The 20,040-nt window shown below is 37.9% G+C and overlaps 1 protein-coding gene across 2 annotated transcripts in view; it reads right to left on the reverse strand.

The window, feature by feature from the left end:
- The window catches only part of LOC117434576 (tumor protein p53-inducible protein 11-like), a 60,165-nt gene that overhangs the window by 23,519 nt on the left and 16,606 nt on the right, over window positions 1-20,040 (reverse strand). Inside the window, exons 2-3 of one of the 2 annotated variants that reach the window (XM_034057156.3) lie at window positions 18,451-18,486; window positions 1,121-1,281 (exon numbers count right to left, since the gene is read on the reverse strand). In XM_034057156.3, coding sequence (XP_033913047.1) covers window positions 1,121-1,249 — 129 coding nt within the window. In that variant the 5' untranslated portion in view covers window positions 1,250-1,281; window positions 18,451-18,486. The remainder of the gene's footprint in view (window positions 1-1,120; window positions 1,282-18,450; window positions 18,487-20,040) is intronic. The other variant, XM_034057157.3, reaches the window with a different exon arrangement.

Consider the following 20,040-nt stretch of genomic DNA (forward strand, 5'->3'; position numbering starts at 1 on the left):
CTTCACAAAACTGTCACTACATTCACAGTAACTTCTCAGACCCCCCACCAAAAATAATACTTGTAGTTTAGCTGCACTGTCACCATAATAACATCCAAAGTACAGTATCTTTCATTCCGTACCGAATGTAACCTTAGCTGGACTTTCTGTGACATGTTTTTTTTTTTGTATGGCGGTATTAGGTATAATCTTAATTTTTAGAAAAATCCATACAAAACATGTGCTATGCTGTTTAAGCATAAAATATTGACTATGATACTAGAAGCTTCTTAAGGCATGTTTTAATGCATTTGTTTTTTGTCTGATAACAAATATTGGACATTTAAATTGTCTGATGTATGCTTAATCCTGGTGCTCGGTTTTAAATTTGTAGTTTAAGGCTTCATTATTCTCAGCTAAGTGCTTTTTCCATCTCAGGATCACAGTTACTTTAAAATGACATTTTAACTGCAAATTACAAGTTAAAAATAACTTGTAAAACCCCTAAATAAATGCACACGTTATCTCCTTTTGCTGAAATGGTCCAGCCTAGAGATCAAAAGTACAGGTGCATTCAAAGATAATTTGATCAAACATTTACTATCTACACAGCAAAATAGTCATTTTCTTTTGAAAGGACGTTTAAAGTGCTGTGGAAGCCAATCAGATACAGAAAGTTCAATCTAATATAGAACTTTGATTTGTCAGTGACAATGGCTGGTTTCACAGAGGTATGTGAAACTAGCCTTCAGTGTGGGACACCACTCTCAGCAAAACTGTAGATTAAGTTGTACATCTAGGAAATGGAGGCCCTACATAAATAGAAATACGACTCCTAATGCATAGCAGTTTCAAACATGCCAAGTTTTACTATGAGCTTGATTAGCCACATCGTATAGGTAACAAACAGGTGTGTCGTATTAAACTTCTTGTAAAACCAGGAAAGGTTTAAACTGCTGTGCAATAGGAGTCTTATTTCCATCCCTGTCTCCATCAGAACTGTATTGAATCAACTACTTCCTACTTTGCAAAATTCAAATTTAATTTGTACATCAGTTTCTTCTCTTGAAAGCTTCAATAAGCATCTCCTTAATGTACTTAAATTACAGTGTTAAATTACAGGACAGCGAGTTATCCTGACCTTAGACCTGTGCACTTCTCCACCGTCGTCCTCCCCTCCGACCCCAAGGATCTTCCTGGTCTTCAGCCGGCTGACTAGGTCTGACTGGCTGTGCTTCTTCATCAAGGGGGGGTGCGATTTGGTGGCCATGGTTCACACTGTACTGAAGAGAACTCCCGAAACTACAGAAGAGAGAGAGAAAGATGCAGGTGGTTAAACCAGGTGAGTACCACTGAGAACAAGCTTTGATAGGGTTGTAAAAAGAATCCATTATCATGAGCTGTAATTTATTTAGTCATGATTGTTTTATTATACTGAAAAAATAAGAATTCATAAATCGTGTTTCTGGCAGTCATTCAAAGCTAAAAACGATCAGCGCATTTGATGACAAATGTAGGGATGCAAGTAGTGAAAGTGGCAGTAAGGTGGTGAAAATTAGAAATAAGCTGGGTTAATTCTAAACAGTATCTTACTTTAAATAAAACAATACACTACTTGAAACATTTGCCTACTAGACCAAGAAGTTTATTTCATCTAACAAGACGACTCAGGCCTTTGCTAGGCTTTTTATTTTTAATAGGATAGTGATTTTGTGTATGTGTTTAAACAAACGGTGAAATGACCCCTTTGAATTGTTTTGAGACCAGTACTTTACTCTCCAAAACACACTGGACACTGCCAACAGACAAACTTAAAACAAGCCTTTGGAATTTTGGCAACCTAGTTACTGACTTGATTTAAGGCTACCTTGTCACATGAATATGATTTGACTGCAACTCCTGACACTCGTTTCAAGAAACGCATTGTATTCTGGTCGCTACTATGCTGCGTTAACCTCCAATTGTTTGACTTTTAAAATCCAATATACAGAGGGCATGTAGTGGGTAGAGAGCCTTGATATGTTCTAGTATAGCAGTCAATCATACTACTTTGGAAAGTTCAGATACAAATTATTCTCTGCCTTAGAGATGAAAATAAAGTGCATAAGGTTTCCAATAGCTTCTAGGTATACTGAGAACATTGGACGGTGCCTAATGAATACAGACACAGGTAGATTTGAGACTATCAGGTGGTGAATAGAGCAGTGACAGTGACAGACAGGGTAGAATCAATAAATTCACAGTAAAAATCTCTGCTGGGGTTATATCTGTCCTCGACTGGTTTAATTTAAATCGAAATTTAACACACTACACAGTGTGCATGTGTATGGTCCCCTAGGACACCTTAGCAAGGGAGATGTTTCATAGACTTTACTCGAAAATCAATAGTACTGTATTATACTCAAATTGAACCTCAATGGTCTGTAGGTGGTTCGTCTATAATAAAAAGTTCAGAGAAGATTTGTGGACATTCAAGGCACTTTATGATTTTTACCATGTAGGGAGACTGACACAATCTGTGCATCTGTTGTGTAGTTTTTACATTGGCAATAGGTTTTATATCACCATTCATATGGAGACAATCAGAAGGCAGTCCTCCTAAAACAAAGCTGTATAAATACAACAAAAGATAGAGTATGTTGAAGAATATATCCCAGCACAGGATGCATCAAAGGTAGAGTATAGGAATGTTTTTTGTTGTAAAACACCGCATGATGTAATGCAACCTTAAGATCATATTAAAGCCAGGGTGCCTTCTCTCTAAAGAAGTCCTCTGTTGCTGTATAATGGCGTCTGCATGCCTGCACTTCAGTTCACTGAATCATACATAAACATTGGAGCTGGACAGAGCAGACCCAGGTACCTTGTGGTAATTTATTAACACAGTGTCTTTGCAACAGTATGAGGCCTACTACAGTATGCATATAATATTGTTCTGCTCTCTCTGTATTTCACAAAGTGGGTGTGTGTATGCTTATAAACCAATGGAATCAAAACAAAAAAACAAAAAAAAACAGAAATCTACAGGACACAAAAGTTACTTGATTATTAAATACTGAAGAAAATCCACTACAATAATTATCTGCAGTTTGTTGCTTACAGTTACACAGTTAGACTGCATGATGACACTGCTTCCCAGGTAAGTTATTATTATTATTATTTATTTCTTAGCAGACGCCCTTATCCAGGGCGACTTACAATTGTTACAAGATATCACATTATTTTTTACATACAATTACCCATTTATACAGTTGGGTTTTTACTGGAACAATCTAGGTAAAGTACCTTGCTCAAGGGTACAGCAGCAGTGTCCCCTACCAGGGATTGAACCCACAACCCTCCGGTCAAGAATCCAGAGCCCTAACCACTACTCCACACTGCTGCCCCATAATTGACATGTACAGTACGTTCCTGTTAGCTGACTTGTATTTTTCTGTTCTGCAATCAAAGTTTTTGCCCTACAGAAGTTCCTGTCCAGTGGCCAAATACTTCAATCCTTTTAGTTTTTTCCCTGTTAAGACCTGGAACAATTTCTGACTGACTTCACTGACAGTCCTTGATGCAGGCTAGTATTTGTACTGTCTAGAGCTGGCCATCAATTTTATGAGATGGGGAGGGGGGTCTTGGAACACTCACTTAAGATAAAAAATGGCTTTGCAATGGCATATGGGAGCAGTTATTGAGGCTGCTCATGATAATAAGAAAGTTGATTTCTCATTTTTCAGCAGTGTGGAGATCTTGTTTAGAAGCAGGCGCAGGTCATTACAGCTCTGTAAGTGAATCTAAGAGGAGTTTTGAAATCAGTCTTACACCTGAGTGGGTGCCGGGGGAATAGCATGCTGCTAGATTTAGTTGGCAAGCAGTGTCCTAAAACTGCTGCACTCCAGAGACTAGTCTGATTTCAGATCCCTTCACACACAGTGTGGCAGTAATGAAGTCGGGTTGAAGGCAAGGCACTAGCAAAACAATTAGGCCAAGGCTTTTCCATGTTTCTGAAAAGATGCTTTAACAGAATTAGTAAAAATTCCTCCTAGCACTGCTCCTGCATTGAATTAGTATAACAACTTCATTTTGCATGTCTCAGCCCACAACATTGTGCTTATTATCCAGCAGTCATTGCTCTCTGGCTATTGTAACCTTTACCATCTTAAAAAGATAAGGACAGCTTGGTGTCATGCAGCCTGCTGTGATCCAATATAAAAGTAATAAAAGTAATCTGAAAGTGTATTTATTGAGTTTCTAAAAGCAATTTAAGTTTAGTCTTGTACTCCAACCCAGTGAATGTAAATTCTATGAAAATTATAACAATGCCTCTTTCAGTGCAAGGTGCTGATTTGAATATGAGCGATGGACATTGTGCAAGAGTATAAAATGACTTTTCACTTACTGTGCACTGCTTATGGGATTATGAAGAAGCACTGTATGTGCCACCACTGGTTTGTTTTGTTTGGCCGGCCCACTGTTTTCATAGCTGTCATTTTCAGCTTCAGTATCTTGTACAGTGGTTTCAGTAATGTCTCCCAATTAAGGAAATGTATAGAAAGGTAGAATTTTCTGCCTAGCCAACCACCCTGGACATATGGTTCTCATATGATCCCTGAATCATTCATTCTTACCAGTTCTGATGAACACCTATATCAAAGATAGGGGTGTGAAGTTCACCACCAGTCTGTGAATAATGTATATTACAGCGCCTGCCATGGACCATAAAACACTGAGAGCTAAAGAGCGGACAACACTATTAGCTGAACAAGTATTAACTAGTAAAGCAGGGTGGCTTGCGTGCATTTGTGGTTAGATTTACAACCACAGAGCACATTTCTCACAAGAATTAGAAAGATATAATGATAAGTGCCAGATACAGTACTTGGAATTTGTGACCCTTACTGTGCACCCCTGGTGAGCGAGCACACTTTGACGTGATTTGCTGTGTAAACACCATTCTAGTTTCTTTTTTCCTTTTAAGAAAACTTACTTACATGTTACCAATTAAGAAAATATAAATGTCCACTAGTTTGTGTAAAATTACAGTATTAATATGAATTATATACAGTATTTCTGTGTTTGTATATAAACGTTTAAGATCTTTTGTTAAATAGACTCGCAATTAAAACAATGTATATGACATATTTGGTATAGACTAGAGTATCATAACTTTGTATGGGGATTTAAAAAAAAAACTTGTTCTAAGAAGTGTCAGTAACTGGAATCTGTAGATTTTTTGTTCCTGTAAAATCAACTTCAGTGAGTGACAGATAAACGGTTGAGTTAAGAGACTGTAGTAAAGGACTGTCCTGTGCAAAAATTAGCAGAGCATTAGCTATATGTTAGGTACGTCGATAACGTACCTTGCAATTTAGTGTCAAATGTAACACGTCATCTGTAGAGCAGAATGCCCTGTCACCATGCTTGATGAGATCTGGCTCTGAGGGGAGAGAGAATATACTGGGCCACCAACACCATGTCATAGTCTGCAGCACCCAAGTAATGACCAGGTCCAGCCCAGCCATGCTGGGTCATTGGGGATATTCATTCCTCCACGCATCCCATACAGTACAATGCTACTGTGAACCCTGTTTTTATTTAATTCCATTCATTTTAACACCTTCCTATTGTGACACAACAGTTTTTTAAAAAACATTTTTATCAATCACTAAAATGTATACTGTCTAATTGAGTTTCTTGAAATAATGCTTTTCATGGTGTATAACTACTTTTAAAAACTTTATATACATTCTTAAGACATAATATTATAGATGCTTACTGGATTATTTACTTAGCCCATTAGAAGATCCCTTGTAGTTTTTTTATTTTATTTTTAATGACGGTCATATCACTTTACTGAAATTAAGGGTCATACCAGGTCATTCTTCTACTTTTGAAAGGGATACACTATTTTCAAACAAATCTCAAATAAAATAAAAAAAGGTACAAATAATGAATGCTCTTTGTAAGCATTTCGGTAGGGCTTGCACTGTTAGTGGTGATAAGATTTTGGACAAAGTTACTGATATGCTCCATAATCAATTCTATTAATCCTAGACAAGCAGAACAAAAATATATAACAATAATTGAAAGGAGACAAGGTTCTTCCAGACCTTTCCCATTAAAACAAATTACCGGCGAAGGGATGATAGAAACTCTGTATAAAGCAATTCTTAGCAGATATTTTCGTCTAGTGCCGCACTTGAGTTTTATTTAGTCTATCAAGTGAATTAGTCTCATAGTAATGAGGTTAGCAGCTGAGGAAGCCTTGTTGCTAAAATGATTACAAGCGGAAGGCATCAAGAGTGGTTTGCTGCCATGGATCAAATTCTTTTTTAAATCTACTTATTTATTTGAGCTTCTCTACCTGCCAGCCACTTCAGTGGAATTTCACTTAATCTCTCTGACATTTCTACTGCTGCTACTGCAATTCTCTGAGCAAAACTCTAGTACATTCTAAATGCGCAATTGTCAGAGAGGAAGAAAAGTTACAGTATAAAACTGGCAAACAATTCATAACTATTTCAAAATCGGGTCCCAGTACTTTTCTTTTTTAAATGTTTTTATTCACTAAGGGTTGAAAATCACCACCTCAAAACTGTACAAAATTCTAGCTATCAGTATCATAAGAAAGCATACCACCCAGACCTCCAGTACAGTGTATCCACCGTATGCGTGTTAAAATCTAAGCAAGACATACATGGAGATGGACAGTCAAGCATCTTAAACCTCCAGAATCAGGTACCCTCAACTGATCCATGTTTCATCACACATGGCCAAGCTGGCTTTTTTAGATGCAAAATGCAAATATCAATGGATGTACGTACGGGTATCTCAACTACAGTAAATCTCTGATGCCTAACCAAGGACAATGGAGACAACCAGTTCCTAAGACAGATACAGACGTGCTCAAATTTGTTGGTACCCCTCCACAAAAAACGAAGAATGCACAATTTTCTCTGAAATAACTTGAAACTGACAAAAGTAATTGGCATCCACCATCATTTATTCCATGTTTAATAGAAATCAGACTTTGCTTTTGATTTTTTATTCAACATAATATTGTAAATAATAAAACAAATGAAAATGGCATGGACAAAAATGATGGGACCGCTAACCTAATATTTTGTTGCACAACCTTTAGAAGCAATCACTGCAATCAAACATTTTCTGTAGCTCTCAGTGAGACTTCTGCACCTGTTAACAGGTAGTTTGGCCCACTCTTCCTGAGCAAACTGCTCCAGCTGTCTCAGGTTTGATGGGTGCCTTCTCCAGACTGCAAGTTACAGCTCCTTCCATAGATGTTTGATAGGATTCAGATCAGGACTCATAGAAGGCCACTTCTGAATAGTCCAATGTTTTGTTCTTATCCATTCTTGGGTGCTTTTAACCGTGTGTTCTGGGTCATTATCCTGTTGGAGGACCCATGACCTGCGACTGAGACAGAGCTTTCTGACACTGGGCAGTACGTTTCGCTCCAGAATGCCTTGATAGTCTTGAGATTTCATTGTGCCCTGCACAGATTCAAGGCACCCTGTGCCAGGCGCAGCAAAGCAGCCCCAAAACATAACCAAGCCTCCTCCATGTTTCACTGTAGGTATGGTGTTCTTTTCTTTGAAAGCTTCATTTTTTCGTCTGTGAACATAGAGCTGATGTGACTTGCCAAAAAGCTCCAGTTTTGACTCATCTGTCCAAAGGACATTCTCCCAGAAGGATTGTGGCTTGTCAATATGCATTTTAGCAAATTCCAGTCTGGCTTTTTTATGTTTTTCTGTCAAAAGTGGAGTCCTCCTGGGTCTTCTTCCATGGAGCCCACTTTTGCTCAAAAAGCAACGGATGGTGCAATCAGAAACTGACGTACCTTCACCTTGGAGTTCAGCTTGCATCTCTTAGGCAGTTATCCTTGGTTCTTTTTCTACCATTCGCACTATCCTTCTGTTCAATCTGGGGTTGATTTTCAATCTTGCGGCCGCGCCCAGGGAGGTTGGCTACAGTTCCATGGACCTTAAACTTCTTAATAATATTTGCAACTGTTGTCACAGGAACATCAAGCTGCTTGGAGATGGTCTTGTAGCCTTTACCATGCTTGTCTATTATTTTCTTTCTGATCTCCTCAGACAACTCTCTCCTTTGCTTTCTCTGGTCCATGTTCAGTGTGGTGCACACAATGATACCAAACAGCACAGTGACTACTTTTCTCCATTTAAATAGGCTGAATGACTGATTACAAGATTGGAGACATGTGTGATACTAATTAAAGAAACTAATTAGCTTTTAATTTCATCACTTTTCAGGAGGAATGAAGCATTATTTCAATGAGCTGTAAGGGTACCAACAAATTTGAGCACGTCTGTATATAGGTATTGGACCAAATTACTAGACTCATAGAATCAAGAATTCACTTGTATGAATGACCACCCAGATGAAGATTTATCTGATGCTCAGTTTTCTTAATATAACTAAAAATGTGATGGTCATTTCAACAAGAGGCTAATATCCGCCTCTCCAGGATATGCCTCCCCACGGTGGGGGATAATATAATACAGTGTGACGATTTCTCCTGTTGATGATCCTGTCACAGTGGCAGGACGTTCTGTTACAGGAAACACACTGTTAATTAACCGCATACATGGAGCCGACTATTCGTTCAAACTGACACCCTGCAGCGCTTTGTCAGCAGGGCAGTGGGATCACAGCTGCCTTGCAGGTTAGTAATCTTTCAGTCATTTAAATATGTGCATCATGCAAGCCTTCAACATCTATTCATTTAATGTCAAAATTCTGTTTTGTAAATGCAATAACTTGATGTGATCTTACTGCTCAATTTACCATCATTAGGGGTATACAATGGAAAGCATTGATACTTCTTAAAAAAAGAAATCAATCAAAATACTAATGTTGTGCTCCTTTTGATTTAATTCCCTATCACTTTGTAACACTATCTTTCTAAGTGCAAGCAAATTGCATTTTCTTTTTCATTTAAACTGGTAGAGTGGATGAACCAATGAGTTTCATAACTACTACCAAACACGTCACAAAGGGGTCTGAAGCAGGTTCCAGCCTTGAATTCTGTAACTCACCTTTAGACCATATTTTGATCTGCAGAGTAGGAACAGGACATGGTCAACATAGCACAGAATTTATTCTTAACATGCAACACCCCTCTGAATTTTTTTTTGGGGGGGAGAAGGGCAGGATGCTGATGTCCCCAGCAGCCTCTGTTTATGCTGCTGAGGGGAGCATAGCGCAGACCAGCCCACCGGCCACAGCAGAGGGACCCAGCACCTCCACAGCCTCCCTCTGAGTGGCCAGCATCAGCCCCACCACCGCTGGGAGGTGGCATCCCAGTGGGGTAATGAAGTCTGATCGATGGGGGGTGGGGGGGGATCATGTTTTAATCTTGGCCATGGCAATGCATGTTTATAAGGCTGTCAGAGCTTCAGTAAATGACTGTGCACACTGGCTATTAACCAGTCCTGATGTTCTTCCTGCCACTTCTAAGACAATGCATCCCGATTTAAATAAGAGGTAACACAAGTTGTTTTAACACTGCATTTATTTCAGTTTCCTGCCAGAGACTCCTGCTGTGAAAGTGATTGGAGCTTGAGTGTTCACTCCAGCAGTGTGGACAGTAGGTTGAATGAACAGGAACATTCTTATTTTTATTGTTTTAAAAAAGCCCCTGCAGTCGATATTTGCTTTGAAATCAACAGTACATATAACTGTGTCTAAATGACAAATTAGGGTCATAATAGGGTAAAACGGCAGTATAATTTAAGTTTCCTCTCCACCCCCTGTTAAGCCTTTCTAAATACTACAGTGCCTTTTATGAAGCATAAGGATTGTCACACCAACCTAGATTCGGCACCTTTTGAGAACGTGTGCTAAGCAATGTGCAAACTAATTGGAAGAGCAATTATCAAGACACCATTAAAACATGTGACACACAGAGCACGTGCTTGTTTATTGGTATCTCCATATTCATTCACTTGCTCATTACCATGTCTAATTTATTCCTGTGGCCAGAGAGATGCATCTCCGGCTAGCACATTAAAATCTGGCCCCGAAAATCTGAGTGCATGTCCATGTCCGTTGCTTGGCAACCCCGGTGCTCTTTCCAAATGTTATCAAGGCGATGGAGGTGTAAAGGAGAGCAGTGTTGACATTTAGTGAGAATGACTATAAGCAGTCTCATCCTCGGCTCTTCAACACTTGGTGCCTTGGTAAACTTTAATAGGGACTACAATCTGACTTCTGTTGTGAACGGGTGTCCTGCAATCAGTTGAGTGTATTATCAGCTCTTATCGGGTCTCCTCTAACCCTTTAAGGTACACAAGGCGAATGCTTAAATAGTTTCTTCTTAAAATACATTTGAGAATGACTCAAGTATCACAAGAAACTGACAATTTGGATAACCAGATCTAATCTGTGAGGACATTTTAAACCCTGTTTCGTGCACCTCATTGCAAAAATAATAAAGTTAACAATTTTATTTGTAGGACACGTAAGTCGCTACGGAAGACAGAAAGAAAACAACAACAATGGCACAGTCTGTGTTGCAGCATCACCTAAAGGCCATTCACAGGAAACACTAAGCCTCCAGAGCATTTTTGGGCATAGCTGTATTATTATTAAAGTCAGCGTGAAATTTAATGAATGCTCTGATGTTAGCCAAATGAAAAAAGCCAAGACAAATTATAGTTTATTCTGACAGCGACTAATTATTATAAAGTAGTTTTTTGTTTGATTTTTAGTAAAGAAAAGTTTAGTTTAATTTTATTTGTGTGTGTGTGTGTGTTTATTTTTTAGTGCTGGTATGGTACAAAATAAAATACAAGCTACTGTACATAATCAGATAGAAAAAAGCCACCAAGGAGTTTCGTGACATCACAAAGGACGTCGATTCGTCTGTGATGTCACAGAACTCCAATTGTATAATACCAGCACAAAAACAAAAAGAGATACAATTAAACAAATCTGTTCTTTACTAAAAATCACAAACTACTTTTTTTTTTTTTTTTAAATAATAATAATTAGGCGATGTTGGTTAGTATCTTCACTTTTTCTTTTGGCTAACATCAGATTTATAAAATTTCACGCTGAGTTTTGAGTTCTTAAAAATGCAGTTATGACCAAAAATGCTCTGGAAGTGTACCTTAGAGTTTCGTTGTTTTGTTTACCGGTCGCAGTTCACTGATCTATGAGGAAATGGTTTTCCTTATAGTGTTGGTATTTTGCTACCATGCTACAAAGTTGTGCCTTTCAGCCTCTGACAAAATGGTAAATCGAGAGGCCGTTCATTTTTAAATAAGCTTTCTATTTGAAAATGGTCTATTGAGCTTTCAAAGCACTTTGAAACTGTCAGATAATTTTTAAAAGTTAAAAAAAAAAAAAAGTTCATTCCACTTAACTCAGATCGCACCTGTAATCAGAAATCTCAGCAAAATCTGTCATCACAATAGAGATTACAGGATAGTACTGTCGTCACAATAGGGATTACAGTGTAGCACTGTCGTCAGTAGTAGCCTGTAATCATTGAATGAAGAATAGGGTTTTATAGGGAAGTTACACTGGTATTATAATCTGATTATGTACAGTATCTTGTACTTTGTTCTCTATATTTACTACAAGTATGTACTAGGCATTTAAATACAAACAATACACACACAGACACCTGTAAATGTTATACATGCTGCTGACAGAATTATGATAAAGTTTGGTTTCTACAGCTGCAGGCATACCAGATTTCCAGAGTGAAAAACCGGGACATTTGTTTTTTTCTTCAATTGAAGCTGTAGCAACTCTGAAGCAGTTAAAATAAGCATATAAGAAGTCATAATTTAAACATTTATAAAAAATTGCTGTTTTAATCTAAACACAACAGATGACAACTTGGCTTGGAAAGTTACTTTCATACCTGTTGCAGTCATTTTCTTATGGTCTGTTCATTTCAAACTAATTTTGTATGCATGTCCTATGAATCTCTTTTATATATATATATATATATATATATATATATATATATATATATATATATATATATATATATATAGAATAGTCATGCTTACTCCTGATGTATTATCATTTTCTTCTGATTTGCACCTGTTTTCTTGCGTCTGCTTGTCACTGGTATAGCTGCCACTATGACTTTGTATGTGAAAAATAATTAGTCAATACTACAGGTGCAGTTGCAGATGTTTTAAGGCTACATTTATACATATATTTATTCCAAAAAGGTGCAATTTGTATTTACATTTTTTATTTTACTAAAGGTAAATTAAAATCTTAATGTTATATTGTGGATAAAATAAAAGTTTCTGCAGGTGTCAATTGCACTTTGGACGATGGCCCTCCATTTTGTCTTGTTTGCTTTTTAATTTCTGCTGCAAGACATTAAAGGTCATGCCACTTATTTATTTTTTAATATCAAGAGTCTGTCGCTTAGTGTCCCAGTGAATGTATTTTGTTAGTTATTTCTTTCCATTGCTCCAGGCAGTGTTAAATAATATTTCCAGATTTCTTTATTTATTTTTAAACCATTTCAGAAACTATTATCATTTTGTCATTCTGGAAAATTTGTTTTCCTTATTTTCTTTTGGCTGGAGCCATAGTTGCATCAGCCTCAGAGACTCTGCAGAAGTCCTTCATATATCCTTCACCAGTTCCCCACCCTTGTTGAATCAAATGGCCAAATAACTATAATGTACTGTGTCCTCTGCTGCCCAGAGATCAACACCGTCAGTAACAGCCTCAGAACGAAATAAAAAATGAATTGTATTCATAGCAGTTTGTGACACATCACCCAAGTAATTAGGTGTTGATGGCTTGCTGTCACTTGGGAAACAAATTCTCATTAATCATATTAACTGCATCTGCTATCAGTTACTTGGATGACAGCCAGCATACAGTAAGACTGACATTTATGTTATCTGGAGCAGTATCATTATCTGGGATCAAAGTGAATATTTATTCAATACAGATTGACATTTCTATCCTGCTGTAGAATACAGTATCGACTCTAGCGTACAAGCTGGGATACTCTACAAACAATCAACAATGGTGTTGCCTGGGAATAAGGGGTCTGTCTTATTTATGGCACCGAATGTTAAAACGGTCAATCAAGAAAGTGTAGATAGGCACAGGTTTTGACTAATCTGCCGTCTCTGGTGTTACAAGGGAGGAAGTTAATGGATTTTTCACATTGGAATATTCATATGAATATTCATACATTCTTTCCTATTGTAGTATATTTCAATAGAATATTCTGTCCAGAGAATTTCACCACGTTGGCTTGCAAAATCAAACACATTATACATTATTGCAGCGGTCCTGTGGGGGATAGCTGAAATTATGCAATTAATTTTGCTTTAACTAATTTCAGGGAGTAATTGGCTGTGCCTGTTCCCATCTCTCTGGCATTTGTTTACGGCCATTTACAGCAGTTCACAGAGCTCTGTGTTTGGCTGGGGGTGTTCTTTGGATTGTGATTTGGAAGGGCCTTGGCTAAATTGAATCCTGGGGTTAGTTTGGTGTCGTTCACTCACAAGCAGACATGGGCTGGCTTGGACTTGAAAACAACAGTACAGGTTGCGCTCAGCCATGAGGCCTGCTTAGGAAGAGCAGGGAACCAGCCTTTGCTCCTGTTGTTTCTACAAGGTCCTGTAATAAAAGTGCACGGGATGAGAGTCACTGAAGCTGACCTAGAAAAGGCCACGTATAGCCTCCTGTTTGTAATAATACATTATAATTTTAGATTTTCTGATGAGAACTCTGCAGGTTCCCATGCATTCTGTCACTCGTTCAATCATGTTTTCCCAATCGTTGTAAAAGTGCATGGTAATATGTACATAGCTTATCCTATTTGAGCAGACTGACCCTGCCAATCCCTTGCCTGAGTAGAAAAGAAAAAGAAAACATGCTTTCTCATATATTTTTGTTTATGAACAGAAAGTGCCGCCTAAAGGTTATTGGTTTGCTCATTTGAAAATGAATCCCTTTTCTTAGGGGAAAATAAAGACTTCTGCTTTTATCTGTCAGATATTGTCTGAGAAAGCAACACAGGCAGACATGTTGGCAGGCAGGAGCAACCTTTGGGAATCTGATTTAGTTTTGTATTTTTTCATTAAATTAATTGAGAAAAGTATTTGGCTTCATCCCTCTGGCTTATATCCGTTTGTCTATCTGAGGCAATCCATTGTCCACTTGGCTGAGGGAGTTTCCTTTTAGCATCCCTGTAATAATTTGCAATCCTCTTTTAAATGTTCTTTACATTTTGGGACCTTTTATTCTCAAAGATTCTTGGTCCCATCATTATTATTTGTGAACCTAACTTTGGGCCTCAGAGCTACTGAACAATTTAAATTGAATTTGGTTAACATGCATATTATAGCATACTCTTCTTTGTGAATATCTGATTTGGGAAAATGTTGCACCTTCAACTGTAATCATGGCTGCCTGTAAATACGTGAAATAAAAAAAAAATCAATATCTCTCCTTAGTAATGCTAGGTTTACTTGTGTTCCTTTCTTTACTGCAATAGAGTAAAAGGTAACACTAAAATGTATTATTTCAATATAGGATACCAGAATTTTGAAAGAATATTCAAACCAACCAAATGCTTTGTTGGTACTGTTTTAATTGCAGCTCACACATTTTCAAAAATATGCTGAAGACAATGAGGTCTGTTTGGACTTTATACAGTCCATGAGGTCATGGAACTACACTCCACGTTGGCTCTAGAAGCTCTAGTTTACCTCACAACGCATTCTCTATGTTGGAAACACAGAGGCATCAGTTTCATGACTCCAACAATCAATTAAACCTTGACCCAACCAGGGGAATACCAAAAGAACAGGAAATGGCAACCTGTCATTGAACAAGGACTTTGGATTCTCCACGCAAACCTCCACACCAAAACTATTGTGGGTCACTTCCTATACACGAAGCACCACCTTCCTTGGACTGAGAATTGCTTTACTGTATATTTCACTTCACTCTGTCCCTGAAGTACCATAATTGACCTTAAAACACACTATTATTCTGTGCCAGTTATTTCCTTCTTAAGCTACCTTGCGACCGTGATAAACATATTGGGGCAGGTGCCGAGAGACTGGCAGTGATGTATTGTACCATAATGAGAACAGTTTTTACTTCACAGTGATGAGACCTGGACCCTGTAACCATGGTAACAGCTCTGTTACTGAGCATTCCCAAAAGTCAATGCAGCAGACAATACTGGGGGTGGGGATAGTAAATATTCCTGAATGCAAACCATTAACAGCTGTCTTTTATTTATGTAACCAGGAAGACCTTTTGCAACCATGGCCTTGTTTAGAAATTAGGTCTATACGCATATACCAGCCAGTACGGAAGCACATTGGATGTTGTGATTAATTGTGATAGATGCTCCTGATAAATTAGTACCTCTTTTTAATGCCCTGTTATTAGGTTGTTTTGCTTTCACTTGGGTTCTTTCAGTAAAGCAGTGTACTAGGGATTGGGGTGGGGATCTTGTCCATCATAGGGTTTAGTGTACATTAATAGTGGTGCTAGAATGACCCCAGGTTGACATGCTTGAGCACACTCCCATCTCTCTATATATCAAATCGAGGCATTCCAGCTTCTTATGTGATTGGGAATATGCCTTTTTAGATCAATCTTCCAGATCTCAATTTCCCAGGCTTGGGCTGGAAAGGTGACCGGTTTGGAACCCCCGAGAGCCTCCACACACTGACTGCCTTCCTGCAGCTCCAGTCGCATCCCCTCACTACAGGGGGCACTTCAAGCCTGGAAGAACTCTCACAATGGAGAACACCAAAAAATCACAACTCTTCCTTTTACAATCATTTATTTCCAATGAAATACATTATGCTTTATTCCCTGGGAATGGATAGGTCAGAGACCTCTGACAGCGTGTCTACAATTTATGAACCATGTGTTGTTAGGAAGCGAGCCAAAACGCCTTCAATCTGATAGAGCGCCATAATCCACTCCAATTGACTGCATAAAGGCCTTAATTGGCTGTGTCTGAGTTCACATGAATGGTGTTTATGAAAGAATTTAACACAGCCGTGCTTAATTTGCTAGCTTTGGAGCACAGAGCTTTCAACATCGAGTTGCTAAATGTGAGGGCAGCATACTCCTGTACAGAGTTTAATGGATACAAAAATGCAGTAAACTGGCTGGTTGTACTATAGTCCTGAATACAAAATTGTATTAGACTCTTAAAAAATGAAATTCAATTCTTGTCTTAGGCCTCTTCTAAGTCTCTTCAGATGCTTACTTCTGTTTAAATGTGCAACGTGAAATTGTAATTATGAATAAAGTTGTGCAAAAAGTTATGGAAACTCAAGTTAAGACAATGTAATGGGACTAAATTCCTTGTGTTTTCGATTTCCAGTACTGCATTGGTTTAATAATTTCCCCCAAAACAACAACCAGAAAGCTTCCTTATGAGAATTAGGCCTGAATTAAATCAAAATTGCAATGCCACTATAACTGTAGTCCAAGAACATGTTTGTATACAGTAACATAAAGGCTGCATCCTTCTGATTTCAAGACATGCTGTTTTACGGAGTTACAAAAACAATGCACACCTTGGCAGTGTTTAAGAGACCTTGAATTATATTTCCTAATCGACTGGTTCAAGTTTGTATCCTTTGAATATTTATAGAAGTTTTAATAGCATACCTAACTTTAAGCTTGTCTTCGATGTTTGTGCTGCTACTGCTGCCCTTAACGTCCCTGTAGGGTATTAACCAGCACATAAATAAAATAGAATTATTGAATGCATGCACATCTCCAGATTGAATACTCCTCTTATGTTTGCTGACTCTCCCACGTTGACTCCTCTGTATTGATTTGTCTGGCTCTAAAAGTCAGCAACAAGTTCCTCCTTGAACACAACATATATTAGTTGTGTTTTCCAGACATGTGTCTGATACAAAACCTGCTTTAAAACCCAGTGGAGGCAAGAACAGCACTGTTTCACACACCAGTTAACGATTTTAAAATAGCTTCAACTGGTTATCCATTAACTTTTAATGTTGTATGCCTCGAACTCGCTTTCAGAGGAATTCACTACATCTGTCCAGTGTCGACACATCCTACCATATGGTCATGTGATACTGGGAGCAGGTGGAGCCAGTGGTTGAAATAAAGGCCAGCCTCACTTGGCTTTATGAAATGAGGAGTAACACTCATGGCACAGCAGATACATTTAGCTGAAAGCTAGTAGGAGACAGAAAACTACTAAAAACTATAAGACATGCAAAAGGAAAGTTTACTCTTGAAACATAGAATAAGCAACAATCATTAATTCCACGTTAATTCATATTCACTGACACACAAGACCATGTAGAGAAGACAGTGGCCAATTTATTAAGAATTATTTAAAAAATAAAGTTCATACGTTATGAGTCAATGTTACACTGTATCTTTAAGGAATCTGTCTCCTTGCTGTTAGACTCACCTGGTGACTTAAATAGGAAGACAATGGCTTCAAAAGAATCAGGTCACCTATAGTAAGGAGTTAATCAACACACAGGAACGCAAGCATGGAACGCAAGGTGTATCGACCAGAACAGAGCTCAAGAAGGATATTTATTAGAATCATAGAAGTGATCAAACTCTATAGGTGCTGCATCATGGGAGTACTGTTTTTACTCCTTAAGCTGTACTGGGTGTAACTACAAAAACAACAACAACAAATTCCTACGTTTAAAGCTCTTTTTGTTTTGAGACGCCTCAAAACGCTATTATAAAACACAGGCCCAAACAGTCAAACTACAAAATAAAAATGACAATACAATTACAATAAAAAATAATAAACACTGAAACATTAAAATAAGTCTCTGTGTTCATTGTGAAGTATTTAACAGAATTTGAGTCCCTCAAACATGAGTTTTGAAGAAAAAGCACCTGCTTCCTGGGGTCTGTGTTCTTCCGAAAAAACAAGATCATGAAACCGCAGGACACTACTAGGGATATTTGAAATGAGCAGCTCTGTATCATAAGCAGCAAAAATGAACAAACACACCAGTAAGTAGCAATGGGGGAAAAGAAATAGCAAGCTCATATATTTTTTAATTTACATCACTGTCAGGGCAGCCCCACATGTATACATGAGTGTAGAGAAGAGACAATTACTGTACTGTACATTAGCGCTAGGTGAGGACATTAACCTCTTTCTAATTGTTGGACTACGCTTTGCAATGTATGAATTGATTAATTTAGAGAGAATATAAGAGAGAGGAAAGGACATGGGATCACTAACTGTCTGTGAGGGAGCTGTTAATTCCAACCTTCACTTAAATCAATGAGAGCTAACATTGCTGCTTCATCGTAGTGTGTTTAACACTACACTGTTTAAGAAGGACTGAATGGTGTTACAAGGACTGGAACAAAACATTAACTGTACTAACTCCTGGTACTTTGAATTTCTAATTGTACATTGTATTGCAAAAGTATTGAAATCAGTGTACTTACCCGTAGGAGGGGATATTGGTGTTGTTGACGGGAGACCTGTGACAAGAAAAATAAAGATGTGAAAAGAAAAAGAAAGAAAAGTTTGTAATCTGTGTAAACACGGCAAAATGCTCATATTCTTTAAATGAAAAGGTGCAGACTTTTGTTGGAAGAATATTGCAGGAGGAGTGGTGTTTTAAAATAGAAAATACACAGTAAAAAGAAAACAACTTACCTTTGAATTCGGCCATGGTTTGTTTGTTTTGGGCTGCCGCGAGTGACACGCTGCGGGGGCGAGCGTGTGAGTAATTTTAGTGATATAGGAAAATACCTATGTTAGAAATAATATCAGTAAAATCAGAACGAAAAGAAATTAAAATCTAATGGCCATTCTAATGTACTTTATTTGGTTTTATGTAATGTATGCAAATTAAATGTATTATACAATATTTTGAAATAATGACTCCCTTCTCGCTTGGATGAGCTTAGAGGGTGGGGCTGATGATAGTCAGAGTATATAAGCTCATCTAGGCAGTAGTGGGGTGGGTTTTGGTAATTGTGATTTAATAGCCTAAAGAAGTAGCAACAGCAGCAGCAGACAGGAGCTCAGTAACTGTTTTGATGTCTGCAGAGGCTAGAGGCAAGCTAATCCTCTGTTAAAGCTGATCTTAACCCTGTATTTGGCCTGATTATTAATTAACTATTTGAAGAGCTCTATTTATTTTTCCAGGTTTGTCCTTGTTTTGTTTTGTTGTTGTTTTGATAATAAATGGTTAAATATTGCACCTTCCATCTTGGACTTCTTGTCCTGCTTTCTGCTCACCATTACTGTAACTGTTCGGCAACCTCACACTGTCTAAATTGCCTAGGGGGAAACCAAGACAGTGTCTGGCATTGTAAGATTGCAGAGGCCAGTAGGCCTCGCTGGCAATAATACATTCAGCTTTTTATAATAAGTCATTTTCAATAAGAATTGGCCATTGTGTTGAAACATTCCAAGTACATATTCCACTCAAAATCTGCAGATGCCAGCTGCATAACAACCTCAAAGAGTTTAAATGAATTCTGTATGTTCGGTGTTTATAGCAAATGATGAATTACCAGCCACAAATGACACCACTAAACTGTTGAGCTCACAACACAAAACCTAGTGTTATATAGTGTGAGTTCAGGGAGACAAATTACACAGCAACGATTTATTAAGGGGGAAAATCTAAATCAAAACTGACGATGGCTTCTTTACTTGCTTGTTAGAGACACACTCTCTTAACACTGACTACTGGCAGGGTCTTATCTATCTATCTATCTATCTATATATAGATATATATATATATATATATATAGATATATATATGTCCCCCAGCTATCGTAACACTTCCAGGTGCAACTGAACTACCCCAGTACCAAAGGTTCCTACCTTATTAACTATACAAGACAAAACTATGTCCCACCAGGATAAATCCCCAGCTGGACTTTTAGAGCAATTTACAGCACTAGGGAGTGAGGAATCAGCCTGGATTGCATTAATCACATATAAGTAGTTATCCCAGGATTACCCCTAAAAATAAGTAGCTGATGCAATCCAGGGGAAATGCTAACTGTCTTGTTCCA

Source organism: Acipenser ruthenus, chromosome 28 (genome assembly GCF_902713425.1).
Source record: "Acipenser ruthenus chromosome 28, fAciRut3.2 maternal haplotype, whole genome shotgun sequence".
NCBI lineage: Eukaryota > Metazoa > Chordata > Actinopteri > Acipenseriformes > Acipenseridae > Acipenser > Acipenser ruthenus.